The sequence below is a fragment of the Saccopteryx leptura genome, chromosome X (genome assembly GCF_036850995.1).
Source record: "Saccopteryx leptura isolate mSacLep1 chromosome X, mSacLep1_pri_phased_curated, whole genome shotgun sequence".
Classification (NCBI taxonomy): Eukaryota; Metazoa; Chordata; class Mammalia; order Chiroptera; family Emballonuridae; genus Saccopteryx; species Saccopteryx leptura.
In genome coordinates this window covers 15,631,448-15,650,784 of record NC_089516.1, presented here as the reverse complement: position 1 = coordinate 15,650,784, position 19,337 = coordinate 15,631,448, and the positions used below count along the sequence as shown (strand labels likewise).

General features: G+C 38.3%; 1 protein-coding gene across 1 annotated transcript; it reads right to left on the bottom strand.

The window, feature by feature from the left end:
* Positions 1 to 12,441: 12,441 nt before the first annotated feature.
* DDX53 (DEAD-box helicase 53) lies at positions 12,442 to 14,406 on the bottom strand. Its single transcript, XM_066357715.1, has one exon. It carries the CDS (start codon positions 14,404 to 14,406, stop codon positions 12,442 to 12,444), a length of 1,965 nt encoding a protein of 654 aa, XP_066213812.1.
* Positions 14,407 to 19,337: the final 4,931 nt, after the last annotated feature.

The window sequence follows — 19,337 nt, the reverse complement described above, 5'->3', positions numbered from 1 at the left end:
ATATAACAGAAAAAAAAAAGAAAGAAAAAAAAGTAGATGATGTTCATCAGATGGTCTCATATTTGTTTCCAGTAATGGGATAGTTAAAATATGTGGTAGAATAAATAATAGATTTACCAATGAGTTTATTCTCTTGGTAGTATTAAAAGGCTCATATTTTAGAGAAAAGCCTAAAAATAATTTTGATAGTTTCTGTGTGTGAGAACTAGAGCTACTAACTGGGCATATAACATAATTAATGTATGTGAGCTTTTGGTCTAAGGAAAACAGTTTAATACTGTAGTCTCTAAGGAACCTTTTCTCTGAAGTTTACTTTCCTTCAAATACAGGGATGATGGAGTATGAGAAGCTGTCTTTTTGTTATAGGGCCCTATCACCACCAGCCCTCCCACTCAAAATACTTTACTTGATTGGACCATGAATGAAGACCTGATTCAATTTGGTCCAATCATATGATCTCTTACAAAGATATAAATTTGGAGCTGAGACAATCTAGCTCAATCTAGACTGATGTCATGAACATATATAATATAAACCAGAGAGCTATAGAATCAGCCGTTTTTGCCATGTATACAAAGAAAAAGTAAAAAATGCAGTTTAAGGAGGAAAAAGAATGCAACAGACTCAGGGAGGAACAAGTTCAAGCACATACATGTTGCAGAGGTAGAGAGTCTCAACAAGTACCTTCTCCATGGAATCATCTCCCAAAACAAAACAGCAATGTTTTTGGTATTCTTTTGCAACACATTAACATTTTTTTGTGTGTGAAAGTGATAATTAGAATGAAATAGCCTGAGTGTTATCATACTATACCCAAACCATCTTCTCCTGTTTTTTTTTTTTTTTTAATTTTTAAACTATTGAGTTTAATGTTAATATTCTTCTATCCTGGATACTTTATATATATATATATATATATATATATATATATATATATATATATATATATATATATATATATATATATATATATATATAATTTAGTATGCATGAGGTAGAAATTAAAATCATCGTATACCTTTTACAGCTAATGAAACCAAGGCTTAGGACCTTTATATGAGTTACCCAAATTCATGTAACTGATTGCGAGTAGCCAATCTGATACTCATGTGCAGGTCTTTCTAACTCCTAAGACTTTTTACCCTTAGGCCCTGGCTGGTTGGCTCAGCGGTAAAACATCAGCCCAGTGTGTGGAAGTCCTGGGTTTGATTCCTGGTCAGAGCACATAGGAGTAGCGACTGTCTGCTTCTGCACCCTCTTCCATTTCTCTCTCTCTCTCTCTTTCTTTCTCTCTCTCTCTCTCTTCCCACCCCATAGCCATGGCTCAAAATTGAGCAAGATGGCCCCGGTCACTGAGCACAGGTCCATGGCCTCTGCCTCAGGTACTAAAAATAGCTCGGTTGCCGAGCAAGGAGCAATGGCCACAGATGGTCAGAACATCGGCTGGTAGGGGGCTTGCCGGGTGGATCCCAGTTGGGGTGCATGCGAGAATCTGTCTCTGCCCTCCTTGCCTCTCACTTAATAAAAAAAAAGACTTTACCCTTAATCGTTATGTTATACTTAAGCTGAGGACAACAGCCAGTCACTTCCAGATTAAAGGAAAGATCTTTATCCCTCATCAACAGAAACAGTAAGTTCAGCTAACTCTGCATATCACCCATAGTATTCTGAGATCTGAATGGCAGAGTGAGCTCTAGGGGATGTAGTGGACAGGCAGGCTGGATGTTCTCAACAAAGCTGAACCTGTGTGTGTGCATGTGAGTGTGTGTGTGCATGTGAGTATGTGTGTGTGTGTACTGTAGAAGGGGGGAGGAGGAGCCTTTTCTTTCGAAACAGAAAATAGTTTTTTTCCTTCAGTTAAACATGATTTCACATGTTCTTATTCATGAGAGAGTAAGTTAAATTGGAATGTCACATGGTGCTTCACAGGAAAGCACCATGAAAAAGTGTGTGTGTTGAACAAGAGGCCTATAAAGAGAACCTGAACATAAATGCCTGGAAGAGATGTGACAAGGCCACATTTATTGGTTCCAAAGAAAATTAAAACATTTATGTAAAACCGCATATGGGTCCTCACAGGACACAAGCCTAAAACCAATTAGTTCGGGCTTGAAAGGGATTTTGCTGAATATGAGAAATGAGTTCCAATTGAAATTTTAATTAGGACCCCAGAACACATCAGCGTACTTACTGCTGAAAGTTCTCCACAAATTGCAAGCTTTAAATGATTGGATGGACTTTATTTAAGCTGGGTAAACATCATTGCAGAGCTTTTACCCTGTTGGAATGTCTAGAAGAAAACAGAAATTTGCAGTAGGAGAAGGGACCCAAAGAATACCATCTGCATGTGTTGGGAAAGTGATACAAGGCTTTCACTGTCGTTTGTGTGCTAGGTGAGGAGATGCCAACAATCACTGTAGTTTAGTGGCACTGAATGACTTCAGCAGTATTTGGGAAGTGAAATGGAGGAGTCAGCTTAAGGAGAGAGCATCTGTCTTTCCATTTTTTTTATAATTAATTATAGATTTTTATTCAATCAATACACCAAGAAATCCTGAATTACCATTTTTTATTAAGGGAAGGGCACTGGAGTTATCGGAAGAGAGGTGGTAGAGAGTAATGTGCTGACTTCGTCAATATTCTTTTAGAAAGTACTTACTCTCTGCCTTTTTTTTTTTAATTGGATTTTCAAGCTCAGGTGGAAGAACAAAGATGGCCTTGTCCCCCTTCTGTGTGAAAAGATGTTTTTAAATTCCTTGTGTTCAAGAGAAGATTCCCATTGCTCTTGGCTATGTATCTCCATTAGGTAGAATCGTTCACCCTGAGCCCTCTGTGTTGTTGATTGTAAGAAATTCTCTGGTCGGCTACGTTTCAAATCTGTCAGAGTCAGTGATGTACTCCAGGTGCAGCCAAGTGTGAATGCTGTTAAAGCTTTGGTTCAGATGACCTTGATATTGGGTGTCCTCAAGTTTTCTACTCCGTTGGTTTCTCCTTCTGCTCCTCTAATTGCTGCTGAGTTTTCAAAAGCTGGGTTGGTTTGGTATGCTTCCAATTTGTTATAAAATTACAGCAAGTCCCAATAGAAGCCTGTGTTTTTAGTGTCCCTATTAAATAAACATCTTGGGCAAGGACTTAATTTGCTTGTTATAGTTAACTCTCATCCTAGAGTACACCTCATTGGAGCCGCTTCTTAATAATGAAAAATTTGCTGCCTCAACGCAAGGTTCTGTATAGCTGTTTTTCAATTTATCAGATAAGTTGCTTTGGGCTGTTGGTAATAATATTCAACTAATAATGACTTAAACCAGAGAATTTCCAACCAGTGTGCTGCAAGAATTTTCATTTATTTATGTATTTACTTATTTTAAATTTGAATTTATTGAGGTGACACTGATTAACAAAATTACACAAGATTCAGTTGCCAAATTTTGCAACATCTATTCTGTACACTGTATTGTGTGCTCACCATCAACCTCAAGTCATATCTTCGTCCAATACCACTTATCCCCCTATACCCTCTTCTACCTCTGCACACCCTGACAGTCATCACACTGTTGTCCAGGTCCTTGAGTTTTTTCTCACTTTTTTTGTCCTTTTTTTGCTCAATCCCTATACACTCCTCACATAGCCCCCCACTGACAGCTGTCAGCCTACTCTTTATGTGTGAGTTAATCTCTAGATAATCTAGGAAGGGAGAGAGATGAGAAGCATCAACTCGTAGTTTCGGCACCTTAGTTGTTCATTGATTGCTTTTTCACATATGCCTTAACCAGAGGGCTCCAGACAAGCCAGTGACCCCTTGCTCAAGCCAGAAGCCTTGGGCTTCAAGTCAGTGACCATGGGGTCATGTCTATGATCCCACACTCAAGCCAGTGACCCTTCACTCAAACTGGTGAGCCCATGCTCAAGCTGGAAACCTTGGGGTTTGGAACCTGGGTCCTCTGTGTCCCAGGCTGATGCTCAATCCATTATACCACCACCTGGTCAGGCAATTTTTGACTTTTTATTTTGATATATGAGTTAGAAAACTCTGTGAAATCCATGTAATTATAAAAATGAAAAAACAAAAACAAAACTGGAGTTCCCATTGATCACATGTAAAAGGATAACAGGTCTCTATGTTGGAAGCCATGCCCCATTCTTTTCTTTCTTTTTTATAACAGATTTATTGAGGTATTATTGATATACAAAGAATTGCATATTAATATATTTAGTGTGTACAATTTGATGAGATTGGACATATGCCAGCACCCATGATACCATCAGCACAATTAAAGGAATACAGATATCCAACACCTACCAGAGTTTTCTCATATCCCTTTGTCTTTTTGTATGTTTTTCCTGTGTGTGTGTGTGTGTGTGTGTGTGTGTGTGTGTGATAAGAACATACAACATTTTTCTTATTAAACAGAAGGTGAGTTTTGGCCGACAGATGTTACCAAACCAAACAAACAGAAATACAAAAACTTTTGTTTAATTAAAATAAAACAGTGCACTTACTTTCATTCATAAATTCATTCATTCAGATACTTGGTTTGCTCATACTATGTTTCATTGGCACTTTTTTTTTAGCACTTAAGATGCAGTCAGTGGTGGAAAAGAGAAATGTTTCCTATTAATGATATTTACATTCTAATGTGGGAAACAAAACAGTTGCTTGCATTTTGAATACATTCAACCACAATGCCTCTTGAAGTAATTTCTTCAGTCAATTACTCATTACGTCACTTTAGAAACATTATTGAAGAATTATGTTCAACATCATTTTTATCATAATGAAAGTGATACAATTTTGTATAAATTTTAGAAGATGAAATAAAGATTAAAACCACCTAGATGGCATCAGACTAAAATGTGTTTGCACAGCAAAGCAAACCATCAACAAAATGAGAAGACAACTCACCAAATGGGAAAACATATTCACCAATGATACAGCTGATAAGGGGTTAACATCCTATCATTATCAGCTCAACACCAAAAACCTCAACACCAAAATATTCCCCCAAATAATTCCATTTAAAAATGGACAAAGGACCTGAATAGACCCTTCTCCAAAGAGCACATACCAATGGCAAATAGACATATGAAAAGATAGATGCTCAATGTCACTAATCATCAGAGAAATGCAAATTAAAAAACACAGTATCACTTCACACCTATCAGAATGGTATGTGGAAAAAAGGAAATCCTTGTGCACTGTTGGTGGGAATACAGATTGGTACAGCCATTGTGAAAAGCAGTATGGCATTACCTTAAAAAATAAAAAATGGAACTGCTTGTGACTCAGTGATTGCACTTTGGGGAATATATCTGGAGAAATGGGGAATAATAATTTGAAAGACTTATATGCACCCCTGTGTTCACTGCAGTATTATTTACAATAGCTAAGATTTGGAAGCAGCCCAAGTGCCCATCAGTAAATGAGTGGATAAAAAAGTTGTGCTACATTTACACAATGGAATACTATTTGGCCATAAAAAGGCAGGAAATCTTACCTTTTGCAACAGCATGGATAGACCTGGAAAGTACTATGTTAAGTGAAATAAGCCAGAGAAGGAAAGATGCCATATAATTTCACTTATATATGGAATCTCATGAACAAAATGAACTAACAAGCAAAACAGAGAGAGACAGACTTATAGGTGGAGAGCAGAGTCACAGCTGTTGTGGGGTGGAGGAGCTGGGTGAGGGTGTCTGTGGAGGGATTGAGGAAAAAAGACAAAAAAAACCTCATAGACATGGCCAACAGTGTGGTGATTGTGGGGACTAGGAGTTGGCAGAGGGTATAGGGAATATAAATGGTGGTGGATGAAGACTTGACTTGGGCGGGTGAACACAAAATATGGTGCATAAAAATGTGTTGTAGAATGGGGCACCTGAAACCTGTATAATTATGTTAACCACTGTAACCCCAATAAATTCAATTAAAAAAGTTAAAATGGAACTGCCTTATGATTCAGAGACTCCACTTCTGGGACTTTATCCAAAGAAACCCGAAGCACTGATTCGAAAGAATACATGCACCCCATAGTACTTGCAGTGTTATTTACAATAGCTGAGATTTAGAAGCAACTCAAGTGCCCATCAGTAGATGAGTGGTTAAAAAAACTGTGGTATATTTACACAATGGAATACTACTTCACCATAGGAAAGAAGGAAATCTTACCCTCTGACCAAATCGATGAACCTGAACAGTAGGTGAAATAAGCCAGTAAGAGAAAGACTAAGTACCATATGAGTTCACTGTTACGTGGAATCTAATGAAGAAATTAAACTAACAAACAGAGTAGAAACAGACTGACAGCTGTCAGAAGGGAGGGTGGTTGAGGATGGGTAAAAATGGTGAAAGGATTAAGAAAAAAACAAACAGATAACAGTATGGTGATTACCAGAGGGAAAGGGGTTGGGGAGAGGGAGGAGAGGTAAAGGAGGGATAAATGTGATGGAAAGAGACTTGACTTGAGGTGGTGAACACACAATACACTGTACAGCTGATGTATTATAGAATTGTACCCCTGAAACCTATATAATTTTATTAACCAATATCACCCCAATAAAGTCAATAAATAAAAAAAACATTTATAATTACATCATGTAAAAACCTGTGGGTGTTATTAATGTGTGTCTATATGTGGTCCATCTCAACTGCTTTTTTCTGTATGGGTATATGGATCAATGTAATTTTCTAAAAAAGATGATTTCATAAACGAATTTCCTTCATACTTTTAAATATTCTTTGAGAACACGATTTCTTCTGTTCCAAATCAGAAGTAGATACACTGCAATTTATTTAACCAGTACCCTAACATTGGACATTGAGGTTTTCTTTCTTTAGACTTTTATTTTAAGTAACCCTATGATAAATAGCTGTGCATATATATCTTGGTATGTCTACATTACTATCTGCTTAAGGGAAATATCTAGAAGTGATTTCACTGGGGCTAATTCTATTAAATATGTTCAGATGTTAATATAATCTCAACTATCCCTAAATTTATCAACATTTACTTTCCTACATCCTTACTAGTATTAGCTATTTCCAGGGTTTTTTTTTCCCCCTAATCACAGCCCAACTCTTTAGAGAAAAAAGTTATGTCTTTGGTTTAATTTTAATTCCTTTGATTTTAAGGAAGTTAAGCTCTTTTCAAATGTTCATTGTTCACTTGTTCGTCTGTTTGGTGAACTACCTTCCACATTTCTGCCTATACATCTATTTTGGAATACATTTTTTATTTTTTCTTTGTAAAAATCTCTGTGTATTTAATATAAATAATTATGATTGTTTTATGTTTTTTAGATTATTTCTCTGGTGTTTCCTTTGGCTTTTGATATTTTTTTATATTTTATTTTTATGTTGTTAAAATTATTAATATTTACCTTTAAAATTTCTGTAGGTGCTTTTATGTTTACTTTTTTTCCATTTTGATCTAACAAACACAATAAACTGAGGAACAAAATAGAAACAAGCAGGGTCACAGGGAACAGATGGACAGCTGTCAGAGGGAAGGGGGAAGAGGAGAGGAGATCAAAGAAGGTGACTGGATTAGCCAAATCAGAGACATAACACATAGCTACAGACAACAGGATAACAATAGCCAGAGGGAAGAGGGGTTGGAGATAGGGGCAGGGGGGGGAGGGCGAAGGCAGGGGCATGGGGGTAGAAAGAGACTGCATGGGGGGCATATGTATTTTATATTTTTTAATTTTTAAACTTGTTTTGGAATATGCTTTTCTTTCTTTGATTTCAAAATTCTGCTTTTATTCTACACAGGTTTTTTTTTTTGTTTTTTTTTTTTTGTTTTTTTGTTTTTTTTTTGTATTTTTCTGAAGCTGGAAACGGGGAGAGACAGTCAGACAGACTCCCGCATGTGCCCGACCGGGATCCACCCGGCACGCCCACCAGGGGGGGACGCTCTGCTCACCAGGGGGCGATGCTCTGCCCCTCCGGGGCATCGCTCTGCCGAGACCAGAGCCACTCTAGCGCCTGGGGCAGAGGCCAAGGAGCCATCCCCAGCGCCCGGGCCATCTTTGCTCCAATGGAGCCTTGGCTACGGGAGGGGAAGAGAGAGACAGAGAGGAAGGAGGGGGTGGGGTGGAGAAGCAAATGGGTGCTTCTCCTATGTGCCCTGGCCAGGAATCGAACCCGGGTCTTCCGCACGCCAGGCTGACGCTCTACCGCTGAGCCAACCGGCCAGGGCTCTACACAGGTTTTTTAATGCAGTTTTAGCCCTGGACAGTTCTCCTATGATTTGTCAATCATGCCGAATAACTATTATATTTTTATAATGCATTTAAATATTTGATAGTGCAATTCCTTTCAACTGATTTGAAGTTTTCAAAATTGTCACTGTAGGAATGCAAACAAGTACAGTACAGATGGGAACATTTTAGATAATGAGAGAGAGCTACATGCTCTGAAATGGATGCGAGCAGCTAGGATCGTAGGGAAGATGTGGCATGTTGGCTGGACCCAGAATGGTGAATCTGAGTTAACTAGGTAGAGAGGAAGGATAAAGGGCATTCCAAGTGGGAGAAATAAAGTAACAGCCTCCAGAATTGTGATTAACCTTACATAATGGGTGATGGGAGAGGCAGGACGGTAGGGACCTAATATTTGTCGAGTGCCTCATAAATCACCATGCTAAGCATTTTATAGGAATAATTCTGAGGGCAGTTGAATCCTCATACTTTGTCTGCTGTGTCAAAGAATGTGCAGTGCCCTGATGTCACAGTCTTCCAATTTGTATGTAGACTTCAGTATTTCTTTGAGTTTCTAAAAAGCAATTCACTCACAAAAAACTTTCTTGATCAATGTAAACTACAGTTTCTTGAGCTCAATACCATAGATATTCTGAGCTGGAAAATCCATTCTTGTAAGGTGCTGTCCTGTACATTATTAGATGTTTATCCCAGACCTTAACCCACTACTGCATGCCAGTAGCAATTCTGCTGCCTCAGTAGGACAACCAAAAATGTCTAGAGACATTGCCAAGTCTCCCCTAGGAGGAAAAAAACAAAGCCCTGAAACTCATTGATCTAGAGAATAACAAAGACAGCCAAATTCCTCGTAGGTTTTATGTAGAATGATGCATAAGAAATGTGCATCATCTTTTTTTTCCCCCCTCATTGAACTTCCTTCTTGGTTTTGCTGCAATTGAATTTGGTGCAGGGGGTGTTGCACTTAATCTATTGTAAGGTTTCTTAACTGTGACACTACTGACCTTTGGGCCACATATTTCCTTGTTTTGAAGGATTGTACTGTGCATTCTGGAAACTTTAGCAGCACCACTGGACTCTTCCCAGGATGTGCAAACATCCCTCCCCTGAGTTGTGACAACCAAATCTGTCTTCAGACACTAATAAATTGGGCCCTGGTGGAGACTGATATAGACTAAAACAAGGACCCAAAGGCTGTAGGATTTTATTCTGCATAACCCACAAAATACAATTTTAAAAACCTCTATTTTTTTTCCCTGGGAAATCCTTTTTTTGGCTTCTATTAAGTTTTCTTTGTTTATGCTCTTTCATGGATTCTCTGTCTCAGCACTGTTGATATTTTGGGCCAAATCAATTTTTTCGTTGTGTGGGGCTGTTTAGTAGTATCCTTGGTCTCTACTAACTAGATGCCAGTAGCACCTTGCCACACTACCTCCACCCCCTGTAGCTGAACAAATCAATACTGTCTCCACATATTGTTAAACATAGGGAGGGGAGGGGCCAAATGTGCCCCTGGTTGAGAACCACTGTTGAATCTCTATTTCATATCCTTGTGCATTAGTTCTTGCCTGCCTTTTCTTTTAGAAGAAATGTTATATTTCTCTCCGTTTCTAACTCGTGGACATTGAGTGATAATTTTTGTTGTTGTTGTTTCTTAAACATGATTGAGGAACCTAACTCTCTCTCTATCTCAAGTGGTTTAATTGTTACATTTTTCTCTAACAAATATAGCATTGCCCCTAGGAGGAGTTCTGGCAAATAACATATATTCCAAGTTGCTAAACATTCATCATTTCTCCTCTGAGTGAACAGAAACAGGCCATTTGAGCTTCTGCCCAAAAGTTTGGCTATAGACTGTTTTGCATAGAGTAAATTTGCACATACCTGTCTAGATCACTAAATATGAACGGTGGGTAACCTAAAGACAAGCATAATGTCTTGCATCCTGGGCTAATTATTTCCTCTGACCTTGTTTCATCTCCTGCGAAATAGGGATAAGATTACCTTCTGAGTGGTTTTCTTTTTTTTTTTTTTTAATAAAAATTATAAGCTAGCCCACCTGGTTTATATCAGACACTCAAAAATGTTAGCCATTGTTATTAATTTTATCAAGACATACTGAGGCCTATATGAAGAACGAACTTTTAAAACCAGACTTTAAAACTCAAACATCTATACTTAAAGTTTATGCCTCTTTATTTTACTTAATTTCTGACTTAATTCTTGTGGTCACAGCTAAGACATGCTGGGGAAAAAAATATTGTTGCATTACATTTTTTTTTGCCAGAAATTTTAAAGCTTGATGAATTCTAATGTTCTAAAAAATTATGTATTTTAAAATTTGCATCATTGTGAGGATTTCTTGCAATGTAAGAAGATACATATTGTGTCTACAGAAAACATAAGAGGTAGAATTGCAAATTAGGAGTTTTAGTAAAATTGGTTCCTATGACAAAAGTGTCATTTGATTGCTTTTACCGTTTTTCCAAGTATATAAGATATATTTTTCTTTCACATTTTTTCTATTGAAGTATGTATGTGGTATTGACCTTTTTTTTTTTTTACAGGGACAGAGAGAGTCAGAGAGAGGGATAGACAGGGACAGACGGACAGGAATGGAGAGAGATGAGAAGCATCAATCATCAGTTTTTTGTTTCGAGACCTAGGTTGTTCATTGATTGCTTTCTCATATGTGCCTTGACTGGGGGGCTATAGCAGAGTGAGTGACCCCTTTCTCAAGCCAGTGACCTTGGGCTCAAGCTGATGGGCTTTTTGCTCAAACCGGATGAGCCCGCGCTCAAGCTTGCGACCTCCTGTTCTCGAACCTGGGTCCTCAGCATCCCAGTCCGACGCTCTATCCACTGCGCCACTGCCTGGTCAGGCAGTATTGACCTTCTTAAGACAAATTGAGGAATAAAATCTGATGAAAAGAAAATACATAACCCACAAGTCACATCACAAAAATCAATGAAAGAGCAGAATGCGCTTTTCTGATTATTAAAAGGGGTTCATTGCCTGACCTGTGGTGGTGCAGTGTATGAAGTGTTGACCTGGGATACTGATTTAAAACCCCAAGGTCACCATCTTGAGCATGGGTTCATTTGCCTTGAGTGCAGATTCACCAGCTTGAGCGGGATAGGGGAGTCACTGGCTTGGGTGTGGGATCATCAACATGATCCCATGGTCACTAGCTTGAACCCAAAGTCTCTGGCTTGAAGCCCAAGATTGCTGGCTTGAGCAAGGGGTCATTGGCTCAGCTGGAGCCTCATCCCCAGTCAAGGGACAAATGAGAAGCAATCAGTGAACAACTAAGGTGCCACAACTATGAGTTTATGCTTCTCATCTCTCTCCCTTTCTTTGTGTCTGTCTGTATCTGTCTGTGTGTCTGACTGTATCTGTGTTTCTGTCTGTACCTGTGTGTCTGTGTGTCTTTCTGAATCTATCTGTGTATCTGTCTGTCTGTATCTATGTGTCTGTATCTGTCTGTATCTATCTGTGTGTCTGTCTTCCTCTTAATGGTGGGGGTGTTCATTGGTCAATTTGTTATGCAAGGATGTGTTTTATCCCTAGATTAGAAAATAAAGTGTTAATATAAGGCTTAGGTACATGAGTTTGGTTATATCATAGAATTTATTGTAGAAGTGAAGGGGACCCCAAAGTTACTTAATACAACCACCCAAATTCAATAGTGAAGACAGTGAGACCTCTAAAAGCAATTGCCTCCCCCTCTCCAATTTTTAACCAATGTTTAGTAACAGAGTTTGTATGAAGATCTGATTCCTACTCAGTCAGGCACCCTGCTCTCTTAGTCATATCTATTGAAAAAAGTTAGAATTTTAGAATTAAAATAATTAGGGAATCATTGTGGAGATATTTTTAGGAATTGTGGTCCTGACCATTGGGTGAAAATAGAATGTCCTGACTTGAATAAGTCTGATAAAAACTTTCAATTTAGTACAACTATTTTAAAGCAAGTAGAGTACCATTATTATCTACTGCCAAGTCTTTTAGAGAAGATACAATTACCCCTACATAATCACTCACTCACTCTCTCATTTTCAAATCAATTTTGATTTTATTAAGGAGCATATTGGCAGGTTATTGGTGTTATTTAAGAGTTGCTTGTCTGTAAACTCCCCATATGTTTCCGATTTTTCCTTCTGTATGTTGAACAGTGCATGTCTTTAACATATTTTGAATGTTTTAGTAGCCTGGTGCAAGTATTTAAAGTGGTTTTCCATAAGACCCCTGGGGTTTTTGTTGAAATATTTTTGTGGGGTTTTTTGTATTCTTTTTTGGTTCAGCAAACTTGTGACGATTGGCCATTGCTTCAAGAGCTTCTGGGACACTTTGATTTGCTCTTTCCAGAATTTGAATCAATTCAGGGGCAATCTTCCAATCCTTTGTAGTAATTAGGGTAATAGCTATGCCACTCTTCCCAGCTCTTCCGGTACGTCCTATTCTATGTACATATTCTTCAATATTCCAAGGCAAATCATAATTATAAACATGTGTAATATCACTAACATCAAGACCTCTGCATACTAAATCAGTAGCGATCAGTATTTTCACCTTTCCACTTTTAAAGTCATCTAATGCTTGTTCACGTTCACTCTGTTTTTTGTTGCCATGAAGCAACTGGACAGATAGGCCTTGGATACTTAAATCATTGAATAAATCATTAGCAACAAGTTTTCTGCTGACAAACACGATGACTTTGTCTTTGGGAAATAGATTCTGTAGGAATTCTTGGATAAGAGATCGTTTTTCTTCTACTGTGGTAACAATTATATTTTGTTTCACTGTATTTACAGTAACGAGATCCAGAGAATCAACATAAATAATCATAGGCTCTTTCAAATAAGAGTGTGCAACTCGACGAATCGTACCTGGCCAAGTTGCACTTATCATAATTGTCTGCCGGTCTGGGCGCACATCTATTAAAGTCTCCATTATCTGACGTTCAAATCCCATATCCAGCATTTTATCAGCTTCATCTAAGACTAGATAGGTTATGCTTCTTAGGTTGATAAAGTTATTCATTTGTAGATCATTGAGCCGACCAGGAGTAGCAATAATGATGTCTACGCCTCTGTCAATGCTTCTTATTTGTTCTTTTCTATTTCTGCCACCATATATACAAACGATTTTAAGACTTTTATATGCATACTTGTAACATTCATTTTCTACCTGGATAGCTAATTCTCTAGTTGGTGTAAGAACTAGCATCCCAGGACCATTTCTTTGTCCTCTAGGTGTTGGTTGAGAGCCTATATGAATGAACCCAGGCAATAAATAGGACAATGTTTTGCCTGTTCCAGTTTGGGCAATTCCTATAAGATCTATCCCTTGAAGAATAATGGGCCATGCCTGTGACTGAAATGGTGTTGGATATTTAAATCCAGCATTGTTAATGTTTCTCATCAAGGTAGGATAATCGTGGAATGTGTCTTGAAATGTAAAAGCTGGGTTGGGGATAGAACGTTTTTTGCCATTTTTCAAGTCATCACACATTATATTGAAATTTTCTTTTCTCCAAATGTCTACTTGCACTTGAGACAGTGAACTTGTAGCTGCAGATTCTACGTAAAAGTCTTTTCTAATTGGAGGTAAACCCGTCCACTTTTTTTTTTCCCAATCTGCTACTTCCTCCTTAATTCGGTCCCAGTTTAACAATTGCCGAACTTCTCTAACAGTGTTATTTGTGGTTGAATCTCTTCCAATAGGGGATTGGGATGCAGCATTAGCAACACTGGATTGTGAATTGTAACTTTCTTCTCGTTTTTTAATAATGGTTTCTATAGCAGCTTTGGCATTTGCTGTCATATCCTTGCTGCCAAAAATGTTTACGTTTGCTTCGTTGTCACCCTTTATAATCAGTATTTTTGTATTTGTCATGCTCTGGATGTGTTGTATTTTTGATCCTCTGATACCAATCACAGCACCAATCATACTGTTTCGTATTTTAAAGGTAGTAGGAGGTTCTGTGGAGCTAGTGGCCCTCAAGCCCCTGCCTCCTCTTTTGCCTCTTCTGCCTCTTTTGCCTCTTCCTCCTCTTCGACCTCTTCCTCCTCTGGCACCTCCACTATGTCCGCCTCCGCCTCCACCTCCGCCTCCCAGGCCATCCCTACTGGCTCCAGGATCATCTGGACTTGGCCCCACCCACTTCTGCTCCGGGGCCCAAGCCATGATAGCATGGTAGGGTTGGTACAGACCTCTCTCCTCCTTGTGGGTTGAGAAAAGACGTGACCTGAAGCCCCTTTTTCCTCAGGCTCTTGAGCAACAGACCATACTGCCCGTTAAGGTCGGCAGCTATATGGCTGTTGCCTAGGAAACGATTGTGAAAGCAGGGAGGGGCTGTGATGACCTGACCAATCACAGGTCACAGGTCATCACCCTGAGACCAAGGTGAGGTAAGCAGGCACCTCTGACGCAAAATTTAAGCGACACTCACTTTCCCTGGGTGGAGCTGTCAGTTGGTAGAGTGTAGTCCACATACGCTGAGTTTGTGGTTTCGATCCCCAATCGGAGCACATGTAAGAGTGAACCACTGAATGCATGCATAAGTGGAATGACAAATTGATGTTTCTCTGTCTGTCTCTCTCACTTTCCCTACCCTCCTCTAAAATCAATGAGTAAAAATAATAAATTGATACTCAATCTCAAGGGCTGAGCCTATAGACCTTTATTGATCCTGGAGAGTGTTTACTCACCATTGGTGTCCTAGGTGCCTCAGTCACTCAGGTCATGCTAGTTTTGGCTGAGTTTGGGAATAGACTTGAAGCAGGCTTTGAACTTATTATACACATATTTGGTTTGGTTTCTTTTTATAAGCCAATTATTTGCATAGGAAGGAAATATAATGGATTAAAAAAAAAAACAAAACCAACTTGTTTCAGTAAGTTTCCTTTTGTGTAACAATACTTGGTCTAGATAAATTCAGTTCCATGTCCTGTACTGTAACTTAAATAATACCATCAGAAGTCTATTAAGTACACACTTAGGAATGGTACTTCAGCACTGATTCTTTTGATAAACTCCAGCATTTTTCCAAGCAGTTTCTAAATATGATTTCAGGGATGCTAGTTAAAAGAGAGGTATAGTGGGGTCTAAGGTACCTAAGAGAGTTTTTTCAGTAGTTTTCTAGTTTTCTTAATGCCTCTTAATTTTTTTCCTTCCCTATGGTTTCATACATTCACAGATCTTAGGACTGGAAGGATTCATAGAAGTCATGTATGAGGTGAGGTGCAAAGTAGAAGACACCTTGGTAGCAATCTGGGCAGATAGCTATACAGCTTCGATTTAAACAATCCTGGAGGCTAGGAGCTCACTTTGCTTCAAGGGTATGCATTCCATTATGAGGCAATTTAATGATTACAAAGATGGTATTGAACTAAAATATGCCAGCTCTTGTTTCCTTAGGTTCTCCTTCTGACTGCTGAATGACAAGGAATGGGTTTGATTCTCCTTGTATCCTTGTATTTGTAATGGCTGCTGTCAAATCCCCTTAAGGTTTCTGTTCGTTACGGTTAAAGTCCTAGTTTTGGGGAAACCCCCCCACATTTCTTGATATGATATGGTTTCCAAGATTTACATGATTCTGTCCCTTCTCCTTTGAAAATATTCATTGAGAACCTTTTGTGACATGGCACATAGAACTAAACAAAACAAATCTGCAGAAATGGGCTTAATCTTACTATATGGGTCCTCTTCATTAAACATGACAGTTTTACTCATCCTACCTACTAACTCAAGACACAAAGTTCCTCCCGGGAACATGATGGGTATTTGAATTCATTCTTTCTCATCCTGTACTTACATGGTTGATTTTTATTTTTTCCCTTTGTCTAACTAAAGATAGTGTATATATTTATATTTTTATAGTCATCTTATTAAGTTTGGTTAACAGAAGCAGCCTATTAATATAATTTCAATGCCAGTGTCTCATTTATCATAGTATTTTCTAGTTTTAAGTGTTTGGCTAGTTACATGTTTATAGCATCTTTCTATCTCCAGCAAAAGTTGCTGATTAAAATTTGAACACAGTCAGATATTGGCTAGAAATCTGTGAAGCACTGGGAAAAACCTTCTCCATGTCAGCATTTTTTGCTGGAATGATGATTTTTGAAGAGAGAAAAGGTTACTAGCCAAATATGTTGGGAAATATAGCATCCTATATTCTCTTTCTTATAGCTACAATGCATTCAAGTGCCTTAGAAAACTCTGACAATTACAGGAATTGGAAAACTCAATTGGCTATCATTTAACCCAAAGTTTCCAAAGGAATTGGCCAGTAGAACCTCTTCTCAATCTTTTAATTAAACTTTTTAGATGTAATAAGTTTAGATTTATAGGAAGGTGACACAAATAGTACAAGGGGTTCCTGTATACTCTTCAACCAGTTTGTTTCCTCCAATCTTATCTCACACTACCATGTCACATATAAGAAACCAGCATTGATGTGTTAATATTAACTTATCTCCAGACTTTATACCTCCAGCTTTACCTTAATGTTTTTATTGTGTTCCAGGATCTAGTCTTGGACACTGCCTTGCATTTAGTTGTCATGTATGATTTGTGACCTTTTCTCAGTCTTTCCTTTTTTTTCGAAACTTTGCCAGTTTATTTTATTAATTTTATTGTGGTGACATTGATAAATCAGGGTACATATGTTCAGAGAGAACATCTCCAGATTACTTTGACATTTGATTATGTTGCATACTCCTCACCCAAAGTCAAATTGTCTTCTGTCACCTTCTATCTGGTTTTCTTTGTGCCCCCTCCCCCCACCCCCTCTCTCTCCTTCCTCGCCCCCTCCCTACCCCCCACCCCCATTACCATCACATTTTTGTCCATGTCTCTGAGTCTCATTTTTCTGTCCCATCTATGTATGGATTCATATAGTTCTTAGTTTTTTCTGATTTACTTATTTTACTCTGTGTAGACAGTTTTGAAGAGTGATAGGTATTTGGTATAATGTCCTTCAAATTAGTTACGCTTGATTGAATTTCTCATGATTAAATGTGGGTTGTCGATTCTTAGAACAAGTTTCAAGCTTCTATGCTTTGGCTCTGCTCTCTGTACAATGATATACTAATCCCTATCTTATACATACAAACACCGAGTTACACTACTTGGTTCATAGTAGGAACTCTCTGAGTCCCAATTACCCATGTTCCAGAAATAATATGTATATAAAGACAATCATAGTGGTTCCCAAATCCCTGTCTAAGAATTGTCCTAATAGTTTCCTCAAGTTCACATCAAAATGAAAAGAATAAGGATAATACAAATTTTAAAAAATATTTATTCAATTTAAATATTTTAATTCTAATATTGTTCTCTTCTATTTTTGTAAAATACCCTTTTTAAAATGAAATGAGGATTATCAATGATTTTTGAAGATCTTTACTACGGCAAAAAAGTACAACTAATGCCAGTAGCCAAATTTGGCTTAGAAACATTACTGGTATGTGGAAGCAAAGCAATTAGAAGCACTAATCGAGCACATTAACAATTAAACACAGTTCAGAATGCTATTAGCTATTAATCATGATGACAGGCAAGAAGGGCCACAGGGATTGTCTGGGAGGCTGCAAAGCTGAGGCAAAGACTTATAAGGGACGTAGGGCTGATCTGTCACTAGGTGGTATGAAATTAGAAACAGAGATGGTAAAGTTTCAAGGGAGAAACCAATGTGGACCTGGGAAAGAGATGAGAGCCACCTGTACGACTAGGGCAAAAGATCCAGATCATGGAAAGAGGGGAAGTGGAGAAAAAGAGTTTGGGTCAGGAGAAAGGAAAAGGAAACTTTCAGGAACTATAAAAACAGCCAAAGAAGTTTCCTATTAATATTTCAAAGAAAGGGAGTCACCATAAAGTGAAGGAGTCAGATGACTCTGTCAGTATGCATTAGGGTAGCAGGTCCGTAGGAAGACATCTGGATGCAGCAGAGTAAAAAGTGAGGGCTGTGTTTTTGAGATTATAAGTACATTGCACTGAGAGGCTTGCACACTGTGACCATGGCAATTCAGAGAAAGGAACAGATAAGAAGAGGAGGGGAGATACAAGTAGCAACAAACATTATTTTTAGTCCTACTATATGACATTACATTTAAAATGCAATTTTCAAGTTATGTCATTTAATTATCTCATTGAATCATCACAACAATTTCATATAAGTATTGTTCTCCTTCTTCATGTAAAAACACTGAACCATATAGATGTTACGTAATACATCGAAGTTCATGCAAACATGTAAATAACTTAGCTAAATTTAAACACATGTCTAATCAGCTCCAAGGCCTTTCCCCCTCCACGATACTCCTGTTTGTAGGGGAAGACATGCTGGATTGGGTGCCTAATTTCAGAGATGGAATATAAAGAGTGTTTAATCAGAGATAACTCATATGTACAGGTTGGAGACCCATTGAAGCAGAGAACCTTGCAACCATTTGGCAGGGAAGTTGGAGTGGAAGTCATTTGTAGGACAAGAAGAGTTTGGTTTCAGATGTGTCTAGTGTGTGATGTAGTGGGAACATACAAGCAGGAATGCTAAGGAGGACAGGAGATTTGGGACAGTATTATAGATGCAAAGGCAAGGACAGGGATATAAGCATAATCAGCTAAAAGCTGTAGTTGAAACTGGGAATGGATATTCTTCCCAAGAAAGAGAATAAAGAAAGACAGGTTTAAGAATAACTGAAGGAATCAGAGAATTCATATTATTAGATAACAAAGAAAGACAGGGAGCCAAGTGAAGAAACAAGAAATATTCAATAGAATCAGAAGAGAACATTGTAATATGAAATAAGGGAGGAGAACACGTCAAGAATGCCTGGTAGCCTGACCTGTGGTGGCGCAGTGGATAAAGCATCGACCTGGAAATGCTGAGGTCGCCGGATCGAAACCCTGGGCTTGCCTGGTCAAGGCACATATGGGAGTTGATGCTTCCAGCTCCTCCCCCCTTCTCTCTCTCTGCCTCTCCTCTCTCTCTCTCTCTCTCTCTCTCTCTCTCTCTCTCTCTCTCTCCCTCTCCTCTCTAAAATGAATAAATAAAAAAATAGAAAAAAAAGAATGCCTGGTAAATAGATTACAGAATTTAGGAGAAGAAAATCATC